This window comes from Bombina bombina, chromosome 2 (genome assembly GCF_027579735.1).
Source record: "Bombina bombina isolate aBomBom1 chromosome 2, aBomBom1.pri, whole genome shotgun sequence".
In the NCBI taxonomy this organism is placed as follows: Eukaryota; Metazoa; Chordata; class Amphibia; order Anura; family Bombinatoridae; genus Bombina; species Bombina bombina.
Window position 1 is genome coordinate 1,167,127,534 of NC_069500.1, and position 27,625 is coordinate 1,167,155,158.

Consider the following 27,625-nt stretch of genomic DNA (forward strand, 5'->3'; position numbering starts at 1 on the left):
TCTGTCATTAATACTATGTTACAGGCTCGTAAATCTGTATCTCGAGAGAGATATTATAGAGTCTGGAAGACTTATATTTCTTGGTGTCTTTCTCATCATTTTTCTTGGCATTCTTTTAGAATACCGAGAATTTTACAGTTTCTTCAGGATGGTTTAGATAAGGGTTTGTCCGCAAGTTCTTTGAAAGGACAAATCTCTGCTCTTTCAGTTCTTTTTCATAGAAAGATTGCTATTCTTCCTGATATTCATTGTTTTGTACAAGCTTTGGTACGTATAAAACCTGTCATTAAGTCAATTTCTCCTCCTTGGAGTTTGAATTTGGTTATGGGAGCTCTTCAAGCTTCTCCGTTTGAACCTATGCATTCATTGGACATTAAATTACTTTCTTGGAAAGTTTTGTTCCTTTTGGCCATCTCTTCTGCCAGAAGAGTTTCTGAATTATCTGCTCTTTCTTGTGAGTCTCCTTTTCTGATTTTTCATCAGGATAAGGCGGTGTTGCGAACTTCTTTTGAATTTTTACCTAAAGTTGTGAATTCCAACAACATTAGTAGGGAAATTGTGGTTCCTTCATTATGTCCTAATCCTAAGAATTCTAAGGAGAAATCGTTGCATTCTTTGGATGTTGTTAGAGCTTTGAAATATTATGTTGAAGCTACGAAATCTTTCCGTAAGACTTCTAGTCTATTTGTTATCTTTTCCGGTTCTAGAAAAGGCCAGAAAGCTTCTGCCATTTCTTTGGCATCTTGGTTGAAATCTTTAATTCATCTTGCCTATGTTGAGTCGGGTAAACCTCCGCCTCATAGGATTACAGCTCATTCTACTAGGTCAGTTTCTACTTCCTGGGCGTTTAGGAATGAAGCTTCGGTTGACCAGATCTGCAAAGCAGCAACTTGGTCCTCTTTGCATACTTTTACTAAATTCTACCATTTTGATGTATTTTCTTCTTCTGAAGCAGTTTTTGGTAGAAAAGTACTTCAGGCAGCGGTTTCAGTTTGAATCTTCTGCTTATGTTTTTCGTTAAACTTTATTTTGGGTGTGGATTATTTTCAGCAGGAATTGGCTGTCTTTATTTTATCCCTCCCTCTCTAGTGACTCTTGTGTGGAAAGATCCACATCTTGGGTAGTCATTATCCCATACGTCACTAGCTCATGGACTCTTGCTAATTACATGAAAGAAAACATAATTTATGTAAGAACTTACCTGATAAATTCATTTCTTTCATATTAGCAAGAGTCCACGAGGCCCGCCCTTTTTTTGTGGTGGTTATGATTTTGTATAAAGCACAATTATTCCAATTCCTTATTTTATATGCTTTCGCACTTTTTTATCACCCCACTTCTTGGCTATTTGTTAAACTGAATTGTGGGTGTGGTGAGGGGTGTATTTATAGGCATTTTGAGGTTTGGGAAACTTTGCCCCTCCTGGTAGGAATGTATATCCCATACGTCACTAGCTCATGGACTCTTGCTAATATGAAAGAAATGAATTTATCAGGTAAGTTCTTACATAAATTATGTTTCTCCAACATAGGTGTGTCCGGTCCACGGCGTCATCCTTACTTGTGGGATATTCTCTTCCCCAACAGGAAATGGCAAAGAGCCCAGCAAAGCTGGTCACATGATCCCTCCTAGGCTCCGCCTACCCCAGTCATTCTCTTTGCCGTTGTACAGGCAACATCTCCACGGAGATGGCTTAGAGTTTTTTAGTGTTTAACTGTAGTTTTTATTATTCAATCAAGAGTTTGTTATTTTAAAATAGTGCTGGTATGTACTATTTACTCAGAAACAGAAAAGAGATGAAGATTTCTGTTTGTATGAGGAAAATGATTTTAGCAACCGTTACTAAAATCCATGGCTGTTCCACACAGGACTGTTGAGAGGAATTAACTTCAGTTGGGGGAACAGTGAGCAGTCTCTTGCTGCTTGAGGTATGACACATTCTAACAAGACGATGTAATGCTGGAAGCTGTCATTTTCCCTATGGGATCCGGTAAGCCATGTTTATTAAGATTGTAAATAAGGGCTTCACAAGGGCTTATTAAGACTGTAGACTTTTTCTGGGCTAAATCGATTCATTATTAACACATATTTAGCCTTGAGGAATCATTTAATCTGGGTATTTTGATAAGATTATATCGGCAGGCACTTTTTTAGACACCTTTCTCTTTAGGGGCTTTCCCAAATCATAGGCAGAGCCTCATTTTCGCGCCGGTGTTGCGCACTTGTTTTTGAGAGGCATGACATGCAGTCGCATGTGTGAGGAGCTCTGATACATAGAAAAGACTTTCTGAAGGCGTCATTTGGTATCGTATTCCCCTTTGGGCTTGGTTGGGTCTCAGCAAAGCAGATACCAGGGACTGTAAAGGGGTTAAAGTTAAAAACGGCTCCGGTTCCGTTATTTTAAGGGTTAAAGCTTCCAAATTTGGTGTGCAATACTTTTAAGGCTTTAAGACACTGTGGTGAAATTTTGGTGAATTTTGAACAATTCCTTCATATTTTTTCGCAATTGCAGTAATAAAGTGTGTTCAGTTTAAAATTTAAAGTGACAGTAACGGTTTTATTTTAAAACGTTTTTTGTACTTTGTTATCAAGTTTATGCCTGTTTAACATGTCTGCACTACCAGATAGACTGTGTTCTGAATGTGGGGAAGCCAGAGTTCCTTCTCATTTAAATAAATGTGATTTATGTGACAATGACAATGATGCCCAAGATGATTCCTCAAGTGAGGGGAGTAAGCATGGTACTGCATCATTCCCTCCTTCGTCTACACGAGTCTTGCCCACTCAGGAGGCCCCTAGTACATCTAGCGCGCCAATACTCCTTACTATGCAACAATTAACGGCTGTAATGGATAATTCTGTCAAAAACATTTTAGCCAAAATGCACACTTATCAGCGTAAGCGCGACTGCTCTGTTTTAGATACTGAAGAGCATGACGACGCTGATAATAATGGTTCTGAAGGGCCCCTAAACCAGTCTGATGGGGCCAGGGAGGTTTTGTCTGAGGGAGAAATTACTGATTCAGGGAACATTTCTCAACAAGCTGAACCTGATGTGATTACGTTTAAATTTAAGTTGGAACATCTCCGCATCCTGCTTAAGGAGGTATTATCCACTCTGGATGATTGTGACAAGTTGGTCATCCCAGAGAAACTATGTAAAATGGACAAGTTCCTAGAGGTCCCGGGGCTCCCAGAAGCTTTTCCTATACCCAAGCGGGTGGCGGACATTGTAAATAAAGAATGGGAAAGGCCCGGTATTCCTTTCGTCCCTCCCCCCATATTTAAAAAATTGTTTCCTATGGTCGACCCCAGAAAGGACTTATGGCAGACAGTCCCCAAGGTCGAGGGAGCGGTTTCCACTTTAAACAAACGCACCACTATACCCATAGAAGATAGTTGTGCTTTCAAAGATCCTATGGATAAAAAATTAGAAGGTTTACTTAAAAAGATGTTTGTTCAGCAGGGTTACCTTCTACAACCAATTTCATGCATTGTCCCTGTCGCTACAGCCGCGTGTTTCTGGTTTGATGAGCTGGTAAAGGCGGTCGATAGTGATTCTCCTCCTTATGAGGAGATTATGGACAGAATCAATGCTCTCAAATTGGCTAATTCTTTCACCCTAGACGCCACTTTGCAATTGGCTAGGTTAGCGGCTAAGAATTCTGGGTTTGCTATTGTGGCACGCAGAGCGCTTTGGTTGAAATCTTGGTCAGCTGATGCGTCTTCCAAGAACAAGCTCCTTAACATTCCTTTCAAGGGGAAAACGCTGTTTGGCCCTGACTTGAAAGAGATTATCTCTGATATCACTGGGGGTAAGGGCCACGCCCTTCCTCAGGATCGGCCTTTCAAGGCCAAAAATAAACCTAATTTTCGTCCCTTTCGTAGAAACGGACCAGCCCAAAGTGCTACGTCCTCTAAGCAAGAGGGTAATACTTCTCAAGCCAAGCCAGCTTGGAGACCAATGCAAGGCTGGAACAAGGGAAAGCAGGCCAAGAAACCTGCCACTGCTACCAAGACAGCATGAAATGTTGGCCCCCGATCCGGGACCGGATCTGGTGGGGGGCAGACTCTCTCTCTTCGCTCGGGCTTGGGCAAGAGATGTTCTGGATCCTTGGGCGCTAGAAATAGTCTCCCAAGGTTATCTTCTGGAATTCAAGGGGCTTCCCCCAAGGGGGAGGTTCCACAGGTCTCAGTTGTCTTCAGACCACATAAAAAGACAGGCATTCTTACGTTGTGTAGAAGACCTGTTAAAAATGGGAGTGATTCATCCTGTTCCATTAGGAGAACAAGGGATGGGGTTCTACTCCAATCTGTTCATAGTTCCCAAAAAAGAGGGAACGTTCAGACCAATCTTAGATCTCAAGATCTTAAACAAGTTTCTCAAGGTTCCATCGTTCAAAATGGAAACCATTCGAACAATTCTTCCTTCCATCCAGGAAGGTCAATTCATGACCACGGTGGATTTAAAGGATGCGTATCTACATATTCCTATCCACAAGGAACATCATCGGTTCCTAAGGTTCGCATTCCTGGACAAGCATTACCAGTTCGTGGCGCTTCCTTTCGGATTAGCCACTGCTCCAAGGATTTTCACAAAGGTACTAGGGTCCCTTCTAGCTGTGCTAAGACCAAGGGGCATTGCTGTAGTACCTTACTTGGACGACATTCTGATTCAAGCGTCGTCCCTTCCTCAAGCAAAGGCTCACACGGACATCGTCCTGGCCTTTCTCAGATCTCACGGATGGAAAGTGAACGTGGAAAAGAGTTCTCTATCTCCGTCAACAAGGGTTCCCTTCTTGGGGACAATAATAGACTCCTTAGAAATGAGGATTTTTCTGACAGAGGCCAGAAAAACAAAACTTCTAGACTCTTGTCGGATACTTCATTCCGTTCCTCTTCCTTCCATAGCGCAGTGCATGGAAGTGATAGGTTTGATGGTAGCGGCAATGGACATAGTTCCTTTTGCGCGCATTCATCTAAGACCATTACAACTGTGCATGCTCAGTCAGTGGAATGGGGACTATACAAACTTGTCTCCGAGGATACAAGTAAATCAGAGGACCAGAGACTCACTCCGTTGGTGGCTGTCCCTGGACAACCTGTCACAAGGGATGACCTTCCGCAGACCAGAGTGGGTCATTGTCACGACCGACGCCAGTCTGATGGGCTGGGGCGCGGTCTGGGGATCCCTGAAAGCTCAGGGTCTTTGGTCTCGGGAAGAATCTCTTCTACCGATAAATATTCTGGAACTGAGAGCGATATTCAATGCTCTCAAGGCTTGGCCTCAGCTAGCGAGGGCCAAGTTCATACGGTTTCAATCAGACAACATGACAACTGTTGCGTACATCAACCATCAGGGGGGAACAAGGAGTTCCCTGGCGATGGAAGAAGTGACCAAAATCATTCTATGGGCGGAGTCTCACTCCTGCCACCTGTCTGCTATCCACATCCCAGGAGTGGAAAATTGGGAAGCGGATTTTCTGAGTCGTCAGACATTGCATCCGGGGGAGTGGGAACTCCATCCGGAAATCTTTGCCCAAGTCACTCAACTGTGGGGCATTCCAGACATGGATCTGATGGCCTCTCGTCAGAACTTCAAAGTTCCTTGCTACGGGTCCAGATCCAGGGATCCCAAGGCGGCTCTAGTGGATGCACTAGTAGCACCTTGGACCTTCAAACTAGCTTATGTATTCCCGCCGTTTCCTCTCATCCCCAGGCTGGTAGCCAGGATCAATCAGGAAAGGGCGTCGGTGATCTTGATAGCTCCTGCGTGGCCACGCAGGACTTGGTATGCAGATCTGGTGAATATGTCATCGGCTCCACCATGGAAGCTACCTTTGAGACGAGACCTTCTTGTTCAAGGTCCGTTCGAACATCCGAATCTGGTCTCACTCCAGCTGACTGCTTGGAGATTGAACGCTTGATCTTATCGAAGCGAGGGTTCTCAGATTCTGTTATCGATACTCTTGTTCAGGCCAGAAAGCCTGTAACTAGAAAGATTTACCACAAAATTTGGAAAAAATATATCTGTTGGTGTGAATCTAAAGGATTCCCTTGGGACAAGGTTAAGATTCCTAAGATTCTATCCTTCCTTCAAGAAGGATTGGAAAAAGGATTATCTGCAAGTTCCCTGAAGGGACAGATTTCTGCCTTGTCTGTGTTCACAAAAAGCTGGCAGCTGTGCCAGATGTTCAAGCCTTTGTTCAGGCTCTGGTTAGAATCAAGCCTGTTTACAAACCTTTGACTCCTCCTTGGAGTCTCAACTTAGTTCTTTCAGTTCTTCAGGGGGTTCCGTTTGAACCCTTACATTCCGTTGATATTAAGTTATTATCTTGGAAAGTTTTGTTTTTGGTTGCAATTTCTTCTGCTAGAAGAGTTTCAGAATTATCTGCTCTGCAGTGTTCTCCTCCTTATCTGGTGTTCCATGCAGATAAGGTGGTTTTACGTACTAAACCTGGTTTTCTTCCAAAAGTTGTTTCTAACAAAAACATTAACCAGGAGATTATCGTACCTTCTCTGTGTCCGAAACCAGTTTCGAAGAAGGAACGTTTGTTGCACAATTTGGATGTTGTTCGCGCTCTAAAATTCTATTTAGATGCTACAAAGGATTTTAGACAAACATCTTCCTTGTTTGTTGGTTATTCCGGTAAAAGGAGAGGTCAAAAAGCAACTTCTACCTCTCTCTCTTTTTGGATTAAAAGCATCATCAGATTGGCTTACGAGACTGCCGGACGGCAGCCTCCCGAAAGAATCACAGCTCATTCCACTAGGGCTGTGGCTTCCACATGGGCCTTCAAGAACGAGGCTTCTGTTGATCAGATATGTAGGGCAGCGACTTGGTCTTCACTGCACACTTTTACCAAATTTTACAAGTTTGATACTTTTGCTTCTTCTGAGGCTATTTTTGGGAGAAAGGTTTTGCAAGCCGTGGTGCCTTCCATCTAGGTGACCTGATTTGCTCCCTCCCATCATCCGTGTCCTAAAGCTTTGGTATTGGTTCCCACAAGTAAGGATGACGCCGTGGACCGGACACACCTATGTTGGAGAAAACAGAATTTATGTTTACCTGATAAATTACTTTCTCCAACGGTGTGTCCGGTCCACGGCCCGCCCTGGTTTTTTAATCAGGTCTGATAATTTATTTTCTTTAACTACAGTCACCACGGTATCATATGGTTTCTCCTATGCAAATATTCCTCCTTAACGTCGGTCGAATGACTGGGGTAGGCGGAGCCTAGGAGGGATCATGTGACCAGCTTTGCTGGGCTCTTTGCCATTTCCTGTTGGGGAAGAGAATATCCCACAAGTAAGGATGACGCCGTGGACCGGACACACCGTTGGAGAAAGTAATTTATCAGGTAAACATAAATTCTGTTTTTTTTTAGAAGACACCCCAAAGTATTGATCTAGGCCAAAGAATGTCTGCCAGTACAAAAATAAAGGGAATCTTTGTGTTTTTTTTAAAAAAAAATTGTATAGCATATTTACATATGCTGCTGTTTAGGATCCCCCTTAGCCCCCAACCTCCCTGATCCCCCCTCAAACATCTCTCTAACCATCCCCCTTTGCCTTTTTGGGGGCCATCTTGGGTACTGGCAGCTATCTGCCAGTACCCAGTTTACAGAAAAAAATGTTTTTTTTATTTATTTTTTCCCAGTTTTTTTTTCTGTAGTGTAGCTTCCCTCCCACATACCAACCCAACACCCCCTGATTTAGCTTTTTATTTTTATTTTTATTATGTTTTAGAACTCTGCAGGGTACGTCCTCAGGCGTTAACTGCCTTTTTTTTTGAGGATGTACCCTGCACGTCCTCGGTCATTAAGGGGTTAAGGTGTCTGACAAAATTGAGTCTATGATCAAGAAATTGGATTTTTGGGAATCATGTATCAAAAAAGACCAGTGTGAAGTTTTTGAGACACTTCAGTTTCTTATCTGAGAACTAGCTGAAATTGTCAAAAGTAGTAAAAAGTAGTATAATAGCCTACTTAAAAGGACTTAAGATTTCATTCAGACAGTATTTTCCAAAGCGAAATAGTGAAGATAACTGGATTTTAAATCGATTCAACGAATTGTGTTTTTTCAACAAGCTGAAAACCTTTTCATTTTCTGAAAAAGAAAAATTGATTGAACTTTTGACTGATTCTTCTTTACAATCTGATCTAAAAAAGAGATGTCATTGAATTCTGGGCAGCAGTGAAAGAAGAATACCAAGAACTCGGTGAAAGGTAGTAAATATTTTATAGCTTTATCACTAACACACAGTTTGTCGAAAGAACATTCTCGTCTTATGCGTATATTAAGAATAAATATTGCAGTAAGCTTGAGGAAGGCTCCTGATTTGAGGTTATATCGATCTTCATTTGAACCTGATTTTAAAAAACTCAGTTCCATGAAACATGCGCAGTAAAATTAATAAGAGCCACGTTGGAAGACTTTTATATCAAGAAGAATAATTATGTACTTTTATCATAAGTTAATATGGTTAAAAATTATTTTAATGCAGGCTGCTATTATAAAAAATTATTATACATTATAAAATGTAAAATCAAAAATAAAAGCCTTTAAATGTCATTAGGTTAATTTGAGTAATTTGATTATTTAGCTGCTAACCTAAGAAAATTAAAACATTTTGATGGGTGGGGGTAATGAAGAGAAGGGGTACTCATAAATGAAAAGCCTAATCAAGGGGTATGGGAGAGAAAAGAGGTTGGGAAACGCTGCACTAGAGCAGTAGTTTCTTCCTGGGCTTTTAAGAACGAAGCCTCAATGGATCAGATTTGTAAAGCAGCTACCTGGTCCTCTTTACATACTTTTTCTGAATTTTATAAGTTTGATGTGTCTGCTTCGGCTGAAGCAGCTTTTATGAGAGGTTTTGCAGGCTGTGGTGCCCTCGTATTTTTTTTTGTGTTCATTCAGTGTCCTCTGGAGCTTGGGTATTATTTTCCCAACAGTAAGGAATGAAGTCATGGACTCTCCCTGCCTTATGGAAAGAAAACAAAATTTATACTTACCAGATAAATTCCTTTCCTAGCAGGGAGAGTCCACGACCCGCCCGTAAGTTATCCTTTTTGCTTTTCTTCTGGCACCTTTATACCCTGATGTTTCTCCTACTTTCCTCGTTCCCTCGGCCGAATGACTGGGGGGGATAGGGGAAGTGGGAGGTATATTTAAGCCTTTGCCTTGGTGCCTTTGCCTCCTCCTGGTGGCCAGGTGTTGTATTTCCCAACAGTAATGAATGACTTTGTGGACTCTCCCTGCCAGGAAAGAAAGGAATGTATTTGGTAAGCATAAATTTAGTTTTTTAATTGCATTTACTTGTGTTCTTTGAGTCATTGTCTTGTTGTATCACTTAACCTAACATGAGCTTAAGGTAGTGGTGTCTACTGCCCAGACATGTTTCTGTAAAATGTCTTGAAACCCTTGTAATTATTGAGGATTATTTAAAAGACGTCCATACTCTCAGAAAGCAAAGCAGCCCCCAACCATGATGCTCCCTCCACCATGCTTCACAGTTTGGATAAGCAATGTGCCGAGAATTTCAACTTTTCTCTCATCTGTCCACAGAACATTTTCTCAGAAGCGTTGTGGAACATCCAGGTGGTCTTAAGCAAACTTTATTTGTGTAAGACAGTAGTGGTTTCCAGAGGCTATCCTTCTATGAACGCCATTCTTGTTTAGTGTTTTTCTGATAGGACACATGAGCAAAGACTTTCACAGTTTGTAGAGATTTCATGAGGTCTTTTGCGGTTACATTTGGGTTCTTTCTTTCAGGATTGTTGTTATGCTCTTGGAGTAATCTCTGCAGGATGTCCTGCATTTTATCTTTGTATAAAGTTCTTCTAAGGTCCTGTGAAAGTTGTTGGAATCAAGGAATAGTTCACACTAAACAATCTTTGTTGCAAAGAACAGATTAGTCAGCAACAAAGCTTTGTGTGTCTTCATTTAAAGGGCAGGGTACCCACACTTCCAATATTCCTACTTGAAACACATGCCTTCAGATAGCTTTTAGAGAAGTTGTTACCACAGAGGTTCAATTTTTCCAACCTGCACTGTGCATGATTGTCTTCAATAAGAATTGAAAAGTACAACTCTGTTTGTGATATTAGTTTAGTCTGATTGTGTTTGTCTATAGTTGGGACTTAGATGAAGATCAAGACCACATTTTATGAGTAATTGATGCAGAAACCAGACAATTCCAAAGGATTCACAAACTTTTTGTTGCAACTGTATAAACTCTATCACCAACAACAAAATAAGATGCTAATAATTGCTGCTAGGTCACTATTAATACTATGATTACAAATATATTGTCCCCTTATTTCAAATTGGGATCCGTTTTTCCAATATGGAGTCTTAGCTAAGAGGGATTATTAGGGACACTAAACACTGAACATTTCTAAGAGCTATTTTTTATTAAATAACAAAAAAATATGTGCTATAATGCCTACAGGATAGAATGTATCATATACAAATAAATAAATAAGCCCCAAACAGATCAAACTCCTGTGTGCATCCAGATCCAGTTTACTGTGTTAAAGAATGTTCATGGTCAAACATGTTTAACTAAACGGTACCACTTAGCCAAATGTGGCGTAAAGAGCAAAGGAGTTGTACTCACACTGTCCTTGGAGACCAGGCGTCTGCTGCGACCGTGTCGGGATATCAATCTATCCGTCTTTACCTGAGGGGCTGTAATGCACAGCCTCCTATCTCACTCGCTTGATCAGCGGCACATCCTAATTCCTCCTACTCGACCGTCGCTCCTATGCATGATACGTCACAAAGCACATGGCTAGGGATATACAATCATGACTCGGATAAGCTGGAAGCTACCAACGGGACTCTGTGGGCTACGCTTCGTATAAGGTTCACAATCTGCCGGCATCAAGTCATCAAAGTAAATGAATTCCGTGAACCAGTCTCTTGTAAATAAAATTTAACTTTTAATCCACTAAATAAAACTTCACAACATAAGGAGCTAAAAGATGGTTAACAACACCACATAAATGGCTATTCACAGAATTAATTTACTTTGATGACAATTTTTTATTAATACAGCCCACAGATGTGCAACAATGTAACACAGTGGTGAAATGTACTTTTGGGCACCCACTCAGTAGTTCTTACTGTTCAATATCAGGTTGCACTACTAGACCCAATGTAAGAGCTAATACAGCAGTGCTATGGGAGCAAGCTTTGTTTAGTGTCTGTATTAGTGATACAGCATCTGATTGGCTGCTTCTCTGTCCCTTTCAATTCATATGTATTTTTAAAAATATTCTTACTTGGAATAGATAGAGCTATAATAAATTTACCACATTGGATAGTGCTTACACAGGATACAGCATGTTTACCCCACTTATACCATTCACATAGGGATCTTTCCTGTATATCACTTAAATGGTCTTGCCCTGAAATACTAGACCGTTCTCTGAATAATACATTTTCACAGCTAGCCCCATACGTACGTTTAAAGAGACAGTCAAGTCCGAAATAAACTTTCATGATTCAAATAGGGCAAGCAAATTTAAACAACTTTCCAATTTACTTTTATCACCGATTTTGCTTTGTTCTTTTGGTATTCTTAGTTGAAAGCTAAACCTAGGAGGTTCATATGCAAATTTCTTAGACCTTGAAGGCCACCTCTAATCTAAATGCATTTTGACAGTTTTTCACCACTAGAAGGTATTAGTTCATGTGTTTCATATAGATAACATTGAGCTCATGCACGTGAATTTACCAAGGAGTGAGCACTGATTGGCTAAAATTCAAGTCTTTCAAAAGAACTGTAATATCGGGGCAGTCTGGAGAGGCTAAGATACAAGGTAATTACAGAGGTAAAACATGTGTTATTATAACTGTGTTGGTTATGCAAAACTGGGGAATGGGTAATTTTAGGGATTATCTATCAAAACAACAAATATTCTTGTGTTGACTGTCCCTTTAAACAATACCTGCAGAAGACAAGGGAACAAAAGAGGTGCCAACATAGAGCAATATCGTTTGGTCGATAGAGGTGCTTATAAGGGTGTACACCCTCCCCCCATATGGGTATATCTACTCACATACAGGGCGGCACAAACCGAAATGCCAGACACAGCAGATCGGGACCGTTTGAGAGTCGCCCGACAGACACGCTGGATTGCTCCTCCGTCAGTGCTTACGTCACAAGGGGGGCTCGTCCAATCCACTCCAATAGCTAGCCACTTGAACTCCAACACGGCCGTATCGGCTGATGTTAGCAATAAAGTATACTCCAAAGAGACACACTCGGCGTTAAGGCATATATATATATATATATATATATATATATATATATATATATATATATATATATATATATATATATATATATATATATATATATATATATATATATATATATATATAATAATCACCAAAGGAGCAGGAGTAGGGTGTGTAAAAATATTCCAGTTTATTAAAATACATAAAAACAGCAACTTGTTTCTCGGCTATATCCAAGCCGTTTCATCAGGCTGTCACTGTCCCTTTAAGCCTTTATACACCTCATCAGTAAAGGTGTAACAACATCTCCCTAAGGCAAAGTGAGCAAGTGGTTCATGTCTGGCTGCTTTATTACATTTAGGTTGGCTGGTATTTCATGGCTACACTGTCCTCTTGGATGGAACCAGACCAATATGCTGCAAAAAAAGTGTAAAAGGCAAAAGTGGACTGCCTTATCCTGGGTAGGAATCATCCCATAGGTAAAGTTATTACAGCTTCGTCTGATCTCACTTGAGAGCTTTTATTTTATTCCTTTGTATGCAAATGACTCTTAGGGGACAACCAGTAACGGAACCTTTACCCACTGTGTCATAAAGAGATATAGTAGGAGTTATATTTATCAGGCCTGTGTGTACAAATCCTTTATTGAAAGGAGAATTGCCTGGTATTTACAGGCAGGGCTGACTGAGGATGTGACCAGGCTAATATGCTACAGAAAAGTTCTCTTGTGAAACGCACAAGCGGTTTAACATAGGCTACATTCTGGGTGTGCACTATCCCTTAGGACAAGCTACTCAGCTTTGTTAGTTCACAGTTAAAGGGACATAATACTCATATGCTAAATCGCTTGAAACTGATGCAGTATAACTGTAAAAAGTTGACAGGAAAATAACACCTGAGCATCTCTATGTAAAAAAGGAAGATATTTTACCTCACTATTTCCTCAGCTCAGCAGAGTAAGTTTTGTATAAAAAAAATATACTTCAGCTGTTGCTCAGCTGCAGGTAAAAATGTTTTTTTTTTTTTTTTTTTAAATTAAGAAATGAACAGCAAATCCGCATCAGCAGTGCTGAGGTCATGAACTCTTTTACTGTGATCTCATGAGATTTCATAGTAAACTTCCTTAAACTGAATAGGGAAATAGGATGAGTGTGCACGTAAGCTCACTCCCTTAACTGTCCCAGGACAGACATACTGATTTGCTGCTTAGAAGTCCTTTACAATGGGATGTGGCTACTGAGGAAATTTTGAGGTAAAATATCTTTCTTTTTTACATAGAGATGTTCAGGTGATATTTTCTAGTTAGCTTTTTTTTCAAGTGTTTCAACATTTGGGTATCATGGCCCTTTAAGTTCTACTTTTTTCTTTTCTTATATACACCATTTATTCCTAAATATGAGTCAGACTTTATTGGTAAGTATACATCTTTACATACAAAAGGTTTACTTTATAATCTGAAATATGAAGGCATACACTGATTGGTGCAACTTCCACTATATTTCAATAGACATGAAACCCAACATTTTGTTTCTTTCACGATTCAGATAGAGGATACAGTTTTAAAAAACTTTCTAATTTACAGGAGTGTGCATGTGTCTGGAGCACTATGGCAGCAGTTTTGCAAGAATGTTATCCATTTGCAAGAGCACTAGATGTCAATACTATTTTATTCCATGTAGTGCTCCAGACACCTACCTAGGTATCTCTTTATTTGAGAAAGAAGCACATTTGATCAAATAAGTAAATTGGAAACTTTTTAAATGGTATGCTCTGTCTGAATCACAAAATACTTTTTCCATTTTAATGGGAGGAGAGTCCACTGCTTCATTTATTACTTGTGGGAATTAAAAACCTGGCCACCAGGAGGAGGCAGACACGCCCCAGCCAAAGACAAATACCTCCCCCACTCCTCTCATCCCCCAGTCATTCTTTGCCTTTTGTCACAGGAGGTTGCCAGAGAAGTGTCGGAAGACTGGAGTAGTCTCTTATGGAGAGTAGTACTCTTCGAAATGGGACTGGAGTTTTAAGTAGTCCTGTCAGCCTCTCAGTGAGAGCATGAGTGAAAGTTAGAGTCCGGAGATGCAGGGATTGTCGTCTCTTCAAAACAATCCCCACTCATGTTAACAGCTCCTTGGCAATCCGTGTTGACGAGTTTCGCTGCCTGCCTTTATTCACTCAAGTCCATGTCAGGAGCGATGCTACTAACCTGTCACACTTGAAGGGCTGTGTTCCTGTTCCACGGCATAGATTCTGGTAAGATTGTTTCATTTATACACATATGATAACGCAAGAAGACTTGGCTCGTCCTTTTCTCCCTCTACCTCTTTTAAAAAAGCTGTTCCCCTTTCCGGACTCTCAGCTTGAGCTATGGGGGGGCCATTCCTAAGGTGGATGGAGCTATTTCCATGCTCGCTAAGCGGACGACTATTCCCCTCGAGGATAGTTCGTCATTCAAAGAGCCCATGGACAAAAAAATTAGAATCCATGTTGAGAAAGATGTTCCAACTCACGGGGTTTGTTTTCCAACTGGCAGCGGCAATCGCTGTGGTGGCTGGAGTGGCTACCTACTGGTGTGACGCACTGTCAGCTATGGTTGAGGTGGAGACTCCCCTCGGGGAGATACAGGAAAGATTAAGGCCTTAAGGGTCGCAAATTATTTTATCTGTGATGCAAATATGCAGGTTATTCCCCTGAATGCTAACACTTCAGGTTTCTTTGTTCTTGCCCGTAGGGCTCTGTGGTTAAAGTCGTGGTCTGCTGACATGACTTCCAAGTCTAGATTACTATCCCTCCTGTTTCAGGGGAAAGTACTTTTTGGTCCAGGCCTGGACTCTATTATATCCAGGGTCACAGGAGGCAAGGGTGCTTTCCTTCCGCAGGATAAGAAGAATAAGCCTAAGGGCTCTACTTTTTGTCCCTTTCACTCGGACAAGTCAATGCCAGCAGCCTGCTGCGTAGACCGAGCAGTCTATGGGATCTTGGAAGCTGGCTCAATCTTGGAACATGTCCAAGCAGAACAAGAAGCCCGCAGGGACAAATTTGTCATGAAAGGGCGGCCCCCGATCCGTCACAGGTTTACAGGATAGGGTTCAAGACTCATCCGCCCAGGGGCAGATTCCTCCTGTCAAATCTATCAAGACCAGAGAAGAGAAACGCCTTTCTAGAATGTGTGAGGGATCTCTCCCCTCTCTGAGTAATTGTTCCAGTACCTCTAGCAGAAAGGGGTCTAGGGTACTATTCAAACCTTTTCATGGTCCAAAGAAGGAGGGCACATTCCGCCCGATTCTGGACCTAAAGTACCTAAACAAGTTTGTCGGTTCCATCGTTCAAAATGGAGATGATCAGATCGATTCTGCCCCTAGTTCAAGAGGGGCAATTTATGACAATAGTCTTGAAGGATGCTTACCTTCATGTGCCAATCCACAGGGACCACTTCAGGTTCCTAAGTTTCGCCTTTCTTGACCAACACTACCAGTTTGTGGCCCTGCCATTTGGTCTGGCGACTGCCCCAGGAGTCTTTACAAAGGTTCTGGGAGCACTGTTCGTATTGCGGTAGCTCCTTATCTGGATGATATCCAGGTTCAGGCTCCGTCCTACAGTCTCGGGGAGGACCACTCGAGGACTGTTCTTCTTTTCCTTCTATCCCACAGATGGAAAATAAATGAGGGAAATAGTTCTCTGGTTCCCAGCAACAGGGTGGAGTTCCTGGGCACGATTATAGATTCCATAGCTATGAAAATATTCTTGACAGATCAGAGACGTTCCAAGATCGCATCCAGCTGTCTTGCCCTTCAGACCTCCTCAAAGCCATCTGTGGCCAGGTGTATGGAAGTGATCGGACTCTTGGTTTCCAGCAAAGATGTCATTCCTTTCGCCAGGTTCCATCTCAGACCTCTGCAGTTATGCATGTTGAGACAATGGAACAGCGATCACTCAGATCTTTCCCAACAGATCTCTCTGGACAATCAAGCGAGGGTATCCCTCTCTTGGTGGGTCCGTCCGGGGCAGCTGTCCCAGGGGACATCCTTCTTTAGACCATCCTGGGAGATTGTGACCACAGATGCAAGTCTATCAGGATGGGGAGCTGTTTGGGGTGCCAGAAGGGCTCAAGAGTCGTCGACCCTACCGATAAATATCCTGGAACTACGAGCAATATTCAATGTCTGAAGGCTTGGCCCTTCTTGGGGTCGTCCCGTTTCATCAGATTCCAGTCAGACAACATTACCTTGGTGGCGTACATAAACCATCAAGGGGGAACGAGAAGCTCCCTAGCCATGAGAGTCTCAGATTCTGCAATGGGCACAACTGTTGACTCTCAGCGATCCACATCCTAGTTGTGGACAACTGGGAAGCGGATTTCCTCAGCAGACAATCGTTTCATCCAGGGGAATAATCTCTCCATCCCGAGGTGTTTGCAGAGATCTGCATCAGATGGGGGCGCCGGAGATAGATCTCATGGCGTCCAGACTCAACTTCAAGCTACCCATATACGGGTTGCAGTCCAGGGATCCCCAGGCAGAGCTGATAGATGCCTTGGCCATACCTTGGGAGTTCAACCTAATGTACATCTTTCCACCATTGCCACTTCTACCTCGAGTGGTGGCCCGCATCAAACAGGAGCAAGTCTTGACTATTCTGATTGCTCCGTTGTGGCCGCGGAGGACGTGGTTTGCGGATCTGGTGGGAATGTCGTTGTCTCCTCCATGGAGGTTACCCTCTCGCTGAGATCTGCTAGTTCAGGGCCCCTTTCTTCACCAAATCTTGATTCAAGGCTGACTGCGTGGAGATTGAACACCTAGTCTTGGCCAAGAGAGGGTTCTCTGAGAGAGTGATTGATACTCTCATTCAGGCCAGGAAACCGGTCACTCGTCGCATCTATCATAAGGTGTGGAGGACCTATTTATCCTGGTGTGAGGAACGTGGATATCCCTGGCACAAGATTAGGGTATCCAGGATTCAGCCTTATTGTTGCTGTTACACAGGAAACTAGCGGAGCTACCTGATATTCAGTCCTTTGTTTAGGCTCTGTCCAGAATCAGACCGGTATTTAGGCCTTCTGCTCCTCCTCGGAGCTTGAATTTGGTTCTTAAGGTTTTGCAGAGGGCTCTGTTTGGGCTGAGTCTCTGAGTTAGCGGCCTTGCAATATGAACCCCTTACCTGTTTTTTTCACGCTGATAAGGCTGTGCTTCGCACTGGGTTGGGTTTTCTTCCCAACGTGGTGTCAGATCGTAACATCAATCAGGAGATAGTGGTTCCTTCTTTGTGTTCTAACCCTTCTTCGCCCAAGGAAAAGTTACTTCATAAATTGGATGTGATTCGAACCTTGAAGTTTTACCTTCAGGCCACGAAGGATTTCAGACAGACTTCGTCTTTGTTTGTGGTGTGTGCGGGGAAGCGTAGGGGGCAGAGGGCCTCTTCCACTTCACTGTCCTTTTGGTTGAGGAGCATTCTCCATTTGGCCTATGAGACAGTGGGACATAAGCCTCCTCAAAGGATTACGGCTCACTCAACTAGAGCTGTGGCCTCTTCTTGGGCCTTTTAAGAACGAGGCCTCTGTGGAGCAGATTTGTAAGGCGGCTACTTGGTCTTCCTTACATACTTTTGCAAAAGTTTACAAATTTGACGTTTTTGCTTCGGCAGAAGCTGTTTTTGGGAGCAAGGTTCTACAGGCTGTGGTGCCCTCAGTATAGGGTCCGCCTACTTTTGCCCTCCCATTTTTTTTAATTTAGTGTCCTCTAGAGCTCGGGTATTTTGTTTCCACAAGTAATGAATAAAGCAGTGGACTCTCCTCCCATTAAGATGGAAAACATAAATTTTGCTTACCTGATAATTTCATTTCCATCTGTGGGAGGAGAGTCCACTGCTCCCGCCCGTTTGCTCTGGTGTGCGGACCTAAATTTAATTTAATTTTTCTGGTACCATTTATAACCTGATATTTCTCCTACTGTTCCTTGTTCCCTTGGCAGAATGACTGGGGGATGAGGGGAGTGGGGGAGGTATTTAAGCCTTTGGCTGGGGTGTCTTTGCCTTCTCCTGGTGGCCAGCTTCTTAATTCCCACAAGTAATTAATGAAGCAGTGGACTTTCCTCCCACAGATGGAAATGAAATGATCAGGTAAGCATAATTTATGTTTTATATCCATTTAACAAGCATTGGAGTATATAAAATATGTAGAATCCTTTATAAATAGTAATACTTTTGCTTTCTTGACAGTGGGCTGACTTACATTTTCCATTCTGCAACCATGGAAAGCGTTCTATTGAAAGGACGGTTTTAAAGATTGGACCAAATAATGGAAGAAAATTTTATGTTTGTCCTTTAGGTAAAGATAAACAATGTAATTTCTTTGAATGGGCATAGTTCTGTCATAGGTAGGTAGAAAACTAATGAAAATGACTGATATTGTAAAAATAAATTACTTTAAAAATATATTTCCTGTATAAATATGAGCAGTTCAGTATCTAAATAGATGTCAGTTACTCCGTAACAGTGTTTTGATTATAAGAGGCTTATAAAAGTTGAAATGAAACTTCCACAATTCAGATAAAGTATGTTATTTAAGACACTTTTATATTAATTTCTATTTTCATATTTACATTGTGTTCTTGTCATTCTTTGTTGGAAAGGAACATGTACATATCCTACACTACTGTGAGTTAACTGGTGATTACAAATTCTCAGTGGCTCACCAGAAGTTTTCAGGTAGCTGCCAGGAGTATATTACTGCTCTGGAACTCTATGTATTTAATCCCTTTGTTTTGATAGGTTAAAGAGACGGTAAAGTAAAAATTAAACTCAAACTTATTGGATAAACGTTGACATGTTCAACAATTCTCCAATTCACTCCTATTATCAATTGTGCTTAGTTCTCTTGGAAATTTTTGTTAAAGAGTAATCCTGGGAGTAAGTAGAATAATCCATCTGGCAGCAGTGTATGCAACAATGTTTATAGCAATGTTATACATAGCTGCAAACACTACTTCCGTGTACTGCTAGACACAAGCATGCTTCTAATCTACTATAAACCTACCTAGGTTTACTCTTTAACAAAGCAAATTTGATAATAGAAGTAAATTGGAAAGTTGTTTAAAATTGCATGCTCTATCTGAATCATGAAAGAATGAATTTGGGTTTAGTATACCTTTTTAAGTCGGGATCTTTCTTTCTCTATATATTTTTTAAACCTGTTGCTAGAATATCATGTTTTATTCACTTTAGCACTGGCTGGACATTACTTATTCAGATTGTTTATTTTGCATGTATACTGCTTGGACAATTTTGCTATATTGCATTTTTCTATGTATTCAGTTATCTTTCAACATTTATTTTAAAAAATAAGAAAATCAGCTTTGTGTATGAAGGCTAAATGCATATAGGCTGTTTGGATGCACACATTGTGAAATAATCAATGCTTGTATGCCTTTTGAGCATGTTGTTGTTGGTTGTTTGTTTTATCTTTCATATATAAATAAAACTTGTATACGAATATTTTTGAGTGTGCCTGTTTTTGAAATTTAAATTCTACTTTTACAAAAGTGTACAGTTATGTCCATATGTATTTGGACAGTGACAATTTTCACAGTATTCCACCACAATGGAATTCTTTCATACAGGTGATGAGTCCACAATCCATTACTCTTGGGGATTACTCTTCTTGGCCACTAGGATGAGGCAAAGACTCCCATACCCCAAGAGCTCTTTGAAACTCCTCCCACCTTACTAGAAACTAGTCTTGTATTTGCCTCCGCTGGATGAAGGTGAAGAATAAAGATATGCATGTTCTTCAGTGAGAGGTTCTTAGACTGTTGATGTGCATTTTCCCTCAGAGTGCAGTGTTTATTTTGTAAAATGATGATGGTCCACAGTCCTCCATAACATATGGGATATATTTCCCGCCACTAGGAGTTGTTCAAGAACCCATATCAGCGCTTTAAATCTCTCATCTCTCAATTTTGTTCTTGGACTTGTAGGAGTTGGTTGAGAATAGAGGTGTTTCCAGCTACTTGCTTATGGATTTTTTATCTGGGAACTTAGACCTATGTGAGACCCAGAGTACCTGGGGAGTATCAATCATCCTTAGCCTCCCCTGAGGGACACATTCCTACTGCAATCCTCTGGGGTACTAGAAACCTGCACTGAATGGGCTCTCTAATGGATTCTGCTGCATCTGCATTTACAAGGATTTGAAATGCCTGGTAAGCCAGTGAAGGGGTGCTGCATAAGGTAAGTGACTTAAAACACAGCCCAGAGGCTATTTGTAGGTACTCTGACAAAGGTAGGACATAGTCAGGGGACTTAACTTGCTCTCCTCATGACACATTTTTTTCTTCTTCTGGTCCCTACCTGCCCTATCCTTATCATGGACATAGTCAAGGAAGACTGAAGCCCTTTACAACCTTCTGGCAGCCCTGGGGACATAATTGGGGCACTTTATTAAAAATAGGTGCAAGCCCTTTAAGAAAACCACCATCTGCTTAGCGTAGTTAGCAGTTCAGTAAAAGACGCTCTGGTTAGGCAAGGGAACATCATTTTATTAGGTTTTCATTTGTAAAATGCTTGGTGCATATTTATTTCTCTTGGGAAACTAAACATTGTTTTAAACTGCTCCCTGCAACTTTGGCTCCGCCTCCTCAGCGTTCCAGGGCTTTCTCCTTAGACCAGAGCTTCTCCAGCCATTCATATTTACTCTGCAGTATTGGGCCGGATTCACAGTACATTTTTAGTTATTTCTATACCCTGTAAGGAGTGCATACCCATACAGGAGCTGCCAGGGGGTACTTAGGGGCAGATCAGTGTACATAGGGGCTGTAGTTTAACCTACACTGAGGAATAAATAAGTGTCTGAGGGAGTTTAGTTAAGCATAGTGTAGAGGGCTCTCTACCTGTTATTTCTGTACTATACCTTATACTGTATATAGTATAATTGCATACTTTTATTATAAGTTAAAATGGAACAAAATGACTCTGTCCCCACTGATATCTATAGAGATGAGTCAGTTTCTCATTTTCCTCTTTCTACATATGTTTTTATTTTGCAAATCTGTTCCAGTATGCCAGGTCAATCAAATCTGTGAGAATTGTATAACTCAGATTTTGCATACAAATCAGCAACAACTGTCCACTTCCCAGAGGGAAATTTGCCCTGTACTTATCACTCAGGGGGAAACTACTGATTTTACTCCTGAAATTAAAAATAGCGTGTATAAATTAGTGAAAGTTTGTTTAGCGGCTGTCCCCAAACTAAGTAAGCGTATTAATGTTTGCACGAGCAGTAGAGATCCTTTAGAGATCAGATCTATTGGTATCCATTTTGTATCATTGTTTGTGATTTATATGTATGCACATATGTTTATCATGCAGACACTGAACATTTAATCAAGAATATTTTCATTACCAATTCACATAGTGTATTCACTTTGTAAGTATACACAGTCTCTGCTTATTCTGGACATGGATTTACAAGTATCTACTGTGCACCTGTTGGTCTATATGTGCTGCTTCTCTAGTCAGTAGGGCCACATGACAGACTAAATATATGCATAAGCTTAAGTATGTAGATAAATACTACATCTGATGCTTATGTCATGTACATATTTATTAAACTTTGTATAAACGTATGTATACATTTGTTATGTTTTAGGCTGTATCAGGAAAATGAGTTTGGATATCCGGACTGATTCTCTTTGTCCTTCAAGAGATTGAGAGTTTTTTTTTTCCTCTTTGAAGCAGTCTCTTCCTTATTGACCAACGGTCCAAACTCATGTTGCCAGAGATCCTTCAGAAGCAGCAACCTTTTATAAAAGGATTTGGAGGACAGGGGAATAATTAATCCCAGTACATGTGTATCCTCAAGGTCAAGAGTTTTTACCACAATCTGTTCATTGTCCAAAGGGATTTACAGTCCTGTCCTGGATTTAACATCTCTAAACATATTAGTCAGGGTTCCCACTTGTATAATTGAATTAAGGGTAAGAACAGTGAAGAATGTTCCCATGGGTTAGCTTATGGCTATTATAGACCTGAAGGATTCATATCTGAACATCCCTATACACAGGGATCACTTTCAGTTATTGATGTTTGTATATCTGCAAAACACTGCCAGGGCATTTCAGTTGCTCCGTATATGGATGACAAATTAGTGCAAGCTTATTTCTTTCTAATGACACGGTGAGTCCACGGATCATCTTATTTACTGTTGGAATATCACTCCTGACCAGCAGGAGGCGGCAAAGAGCACCACAGCAAAGCTGTTAAATACCACTCCCTTACCCACAACCCCCAGTCATTCTCTTTGCTTGTATCAGTTGCAAGGAGGGGTAAAGCTAGGTGTCTGATTCTTCAATCAAGAGTTTATTTTTAAGCAGAGCAGGTTTGCTCTGGTTTTTTGGGGTTTAGCTGTAGTCTATGTCAGTCTCTTCAGTAAAGCAGTGGTGGCTTTTAAACATTTGTGTACTGGTGGGGGGGTATAATCTCCACTGTGCCTCCCAAGTAGTTTGTACTGCCCTTCTTTTAAAAGCCTAAGTAGGCTTACTTTGTCATTTTTCTTTTCCACAGGTCCATGTGAGGGATGCAGCCTTTCAAACCTTGTGAGCTGCCCTTCTGTCGGGCAGACTGCTATGGAGGTAAGTGCTATTTGTATTTTTCTAATAAGAGAAGTTCAGAAAAGTTTGGCACTTATGCTTAATTTTGGGATGTTATTCCTGCTTTTGTGCAGGTTTTTTCTTGTGGCAGTTTTGTTTTGTGGGGCACTATCAGAGAGGATTTTGGCTCTTTGTTAGTGTAGTGAACACGTTTTCTCTAGGGGAATACTGTGTTTGATATTGGTGTTATGGACAAAGCGAGTCACACATTTTCTTTTTCTACCGGAGGCTGTTTGCAGTGATAAGTGTAATGCCGGCCTTGGCGTGTTTTTGCTCGCTCTTCCTGTGTCGCTTCTAAATTGAGGAAGTGAGAGGTTGTCGGCTCTGTTTCCGGTGTTTGCGGTGAGCGGGTGCCAATAGTTTGGATTTCTTCTGTTTAACCTCCAGTTAGGGGAGGTCAGGTAAGCACCTTAGCAAGGCTTGTAGAGGTGTGCAGCAGGGGTCCATTTTTTTTTTACTTTTTCAGTTAACGTTTTTATTTAAAGTGATAGCAACGTTTTTATTTTGCTGCTGCATTTTTTCAAAATGTTTATTATTGCCATAATTATTTGTGTGCTAGAGATTAACTTTATGTTTAGATGCTAATGTGTAGCAACTTATCCCTTTTTGTTCCTCTTGTATTGAGAGAACATTGCATTACAGGGAAAGGCTTTTTGATTCAGAGCCTTCATTATCTAAGGAGAATGTTGTTCAGGAGTCTCCTGTTCATGCTATACCGCAGCTTTCTCCCCAATCATCCCAATCTTTATCCTCTTCTCATGCAGTGCCCTGTGGTTCTTCTCAGGTTGTTTTTTCTTTGCAGGATCTGGCTACTCATATATCCTCTGCAGTATCTGAGGCTTTGTCAGCTCTTCCTGTGTTGCAGGGGAAGCGCAAGAGGAAACTTAAGGTTTCTGATTCAGTTGCAGTTTTGTCAAATGTTTCTTCCCATAGGTCTGCGGAGGAAGACACTTCTGTGGCGTCTGAGGGTGAAATTTCAGATTTGGACAGTGTAATTCCTTCCTTTGATTCTGAGGATGTTTCCTTCAGGTTTAAGCTTGAGCATCTCCGTTTGTTACTCAAGGAGGTCTTGGATACTTTGGATGATTCTTACTCTACGGTCATTGTTACTCCTAAGAATTCTAGTAAGCTTAATAGGTTTTTTGACGTTCCTTCTGCGGCGGAAGTTTTTACTGTTCCAGATCGTGTTTCAGAGATTATTGTACGGAAATGGGAGAAGCCTGGGATTCCTTTTTCCCCTTCTCCAATTTTTGGGAAAATGTTTCCTGTTGCTGATTCTATCAAGGAATCTTGGCAGACGGTTCCTAAGGAGGAGGGAGCCGTTTCCACCTTGGCCAAGAGAACTACCATTCCTATTGAGGATACTTGCTCTTTTAAGGATCCCATGGATAAGAAGTTGGAAGCTTTGCTTAAAAGGATGTATGTTCACCAGGGGTTCCAATGGTAGCCTGCTGTGTGTATTGCTACCGTTACTAGTGCAGCTGCATATTGGTTTGATGCGTTGTCTGCAGGATACTCCTCTTGAGGAGATTCAGGATAGAATCAAGGCTTTGAAGTTAGCCAATTCCTTTATTGCAAATGCTTCTTAACAGGTTATTAAGTTAGGAGCAAAGATTTCTGGCTTTGCTGTTTTGGCTCAGAGGGCCTTATGGTTGAAATCCTGGTCTGCGGATGTGTCCTCTAAATCTAAGCTTTTATCTATTTCTTACAAGGGTAAGACCTTGTTTGGACCGGGTTTGGCTGAGATTATTTCTGATATTACGGGAGGGAAGGAGCATTCTCTCCCTCAGGATAAGAGAAATAAACAGAAGTGTCGTCAGAGTAATTTTCGTTCCTTTCGTAACTTCTCTGGTAGGTCTTCCTCCTCCAAGCAGGAACCGCCCAAGCTCTCTTGGAAGTCCAATCAGTCCTGGAGCAAGGGAAAGCAATCTAATCGATCTTGTGTGTGCCGGCTTTCATTTTTCGCTCAAGCTTGGGTTCGGGATGTTCCAGATCCCTGGGCGGTAGATATTGTGTCTCAGGGATACAGGCTAGAGTTCGACTTTTCCTCCCAGGAGCAGGTTTCTTCTCTTAAGATTATTTGTAGACCAGATAAAAAGAGAGGCGTTCTTATTTGGTGTTAAGGATCTTTCCGACATGGGAGTGATTGTTCCTGTTCAGGGGCTGGGATTCTATTCCAATCTGTTCATCGTTCCCAAAAAGGAGGGAACTTTCAGACCTATTCTAGATCTCAAGCATGTAAACAAGTTTCTCAGCGTTCCGTCTTTCAAGATGGAAACTATTTTGTCCATTCTTCCTCTGGTTCAAGAGGGTCAATTCATGACAACAGTAGATCTGAAGGATGCGTATCTGCATATTCCCATCCACAGGGACCATCACAAGTTTCTGAGATTTGCTTTTCTAGACAGGCATTTTCAGTTTGTGGCCCTTCCAGTCTTGCAACAGCTCCCAGGGTTTTCTCAAAGGTCCTGGGAGCGTTGCTGGCGGTGCTCTGATTGCAGGGGGTTGCGGTGGCGCCGTATCTGGACGACATTCTAGTTCAGGTGCCATCTTTTCAACAAGCAAGCTCCCACACGGAGTTGTTGTCTTTTCTGCGCTCCCACGGTTGGAAGGTGAATTTAGGAAAAAGTTCCTTGATTCCTGCTACAAGGGTGGTATTCTTGGGAACCATTATAGATTCTCTAGAGATGAAGATTTTTCTGACAGAAGCAAGAAAGTCAAAGATGTTCAATTTGTGTCTTGCTCTTCAGTTCTCTCCTCGGCCGTCAGTGGCCCAGTGTATCGAGGTGATTGGTCTGATGGTTTCACTCATGGACATCATTCCGTTTGCTCAGTTCCATCTCCGACCTTTGCAGTTATGTATGCTCAGTCAATAGAATGGGGATTATGCAGATCTGTCTCCCAAGGATTGTTCAAGATCATGCGACAAGAGATTCTCTTCCGTGCTGGTGGTCTCAGGATCTTCTCTCTCAGGGAACTTGTTTTCGCAGACCTTCCTGGATGATTGTGACCACGGATGCCAGTCTGTTGGGATGGGGAGCTGTCTGTGGTTCTCTAAAGGCTCAGGGTCTATGGACTTGGGAGGAGTCGATTCTTCCTATAAATATCTTATAGCTGAGAGCAATCTTCAATGCTCGCCTGGCCTCGGCTAGCTTCAGCCCAGTTTATCAGGTTTCAGTCGGACAACATAACGTCAGTGGCGTACATCAATCATCAGGGAGGTACTCGGAGCTCCTTGGCCATGACAGAGGTAGCCAGGATTATTCAGTGGGCAGAGACTCACAACTGCTGTCTGTCTGTGATCTACATTCCAGGGGTGGACAATTGGGAAGCGGATCTTCTGAGCAGGCAGACTTTTCATCCGGGGGAGTGGGAACTTCATGCAGAGGTGTTTTCTTCCTTAACCCCTTAATGACCACAGCACTTTTCCATTTTCTGACCGTTTGGGACCAAGGCTATTTTTACATTTCTGCAGTGTTTGTGTTTAGCTGTAATTTTACTCTTACTCATTTACTGTACCCACACATATTATATACCGATTTTCTCGCCATTAAATGGACTTTCTAAAGATACCATTATTTTCATCATATCTTATAATTTACTATTAAAAAAAATATAAAATATGAGGAAAAAATGGAAAAAAACACACTTTTTTCTAACTTTGACCCCCAAAATCTGTTACACATCTGCAACCACCAAAAAACACTCATGCTAAATAGTTTCCAAATTTTGTCCTGAGTTTAGAAATACCCAATGTTTACATGTTCTTTGCTTTTTTTTGCAAGTTATAGGGCAATAAATACAAGAAGCACTTTGCTATTTCCAAACCACTTTTTTTCAAACTTAGCGCTAGTTACATTGGAACACTGATATCTTCCAGGAATCCCTGAATATCCCTTGACATGTATATATTTTTTTTTTAGAAGACATCCCAAAGTATTGATCTAGGCCCATTTTGGTATATTTCATGCTACCATTTCACCACCAAATGCGATCAAATAAAAAAAATTGTTCACTTTTTCACACATTTTGTTACAAACTTTAGGTTTCTCACTGAATTTATTTACAAACAACTCGTGCAATTATGGCACAAATGGTTGTAAATGCTTCTCTGGAATCCCCTTTTTTCATAAATAGCAGACATATATGGATTTGGTGTTGCTTTTTGGTAATTAGAAGGCCGCTAAATGCCACTGCGCACCACACGTGTATTATGCCCAGCAATGAAGGGGTTAATTAGGGAGCATGTAGGGAGCTTGTAGGGTTAATTTTAGCTTTATTGTAGTGTAGTAGACAACCCTAAGTATTGATCTAGGCCCATTTTGGTATATTTCATGCCACCATTTCAACGCCAAATGCGATTAAATAAAAAAAAAAAAGTAAAATTTTTCACAATTTTAGGTTTCTCACTGAAATCATTTACAAACAGCTTGTGCAATTATGGCACAAATGGTTGTAAATGCTTCTCTGGGATCCCCTTTGTTGAGAAATAGCAGACATACATGGCTTTGGCGTTGCTTTTTGGTAATTAGAAGGCCGCTAAATGCCGCTGCGCATCACACGTGTATTATGGCTAGCAGTGAAGGGGTTAATTAGGTAGCATGTAGGGAGCTTGCAGGGTTAATTTTAGCTTTAGTGTAGAGATCAGCCTTCCACCTGACACATTACACCCCCTGATACCTCCCAAACAGCTCTCTTCCCTCCCCCACCCCACAATTGTCCCCGCCATGTTAAGT

General features: G+C 41.5%; 1 protein-coding gene across 1 annotated transcript in view; it reads left to right on the forward strand.

Moving 5' to 3' along the window:
- Positions 1-19,735, forward strand: part of NEIL3 (nei like DNA glycosylase 3) — a 328,972-nt gene extending 309,237 nt beyond the window's left edge. Inside the window, exon 10 of the mRNA XM_053703856.1 lies at positions 18,463-19,735. Within this exon, the coding sequence (XP_053559831.1) occupies positions 18,463-18,609 (147 nt within the window). The 3' untranslated portion in view covers positions 18,610-19,735. The remainder of the gene's footprint in view (positions 1-18,462) is intronic.
- The last annotated feature ends 7,890 nt before the right edge of the window (positions 19,736-27,625 follow it).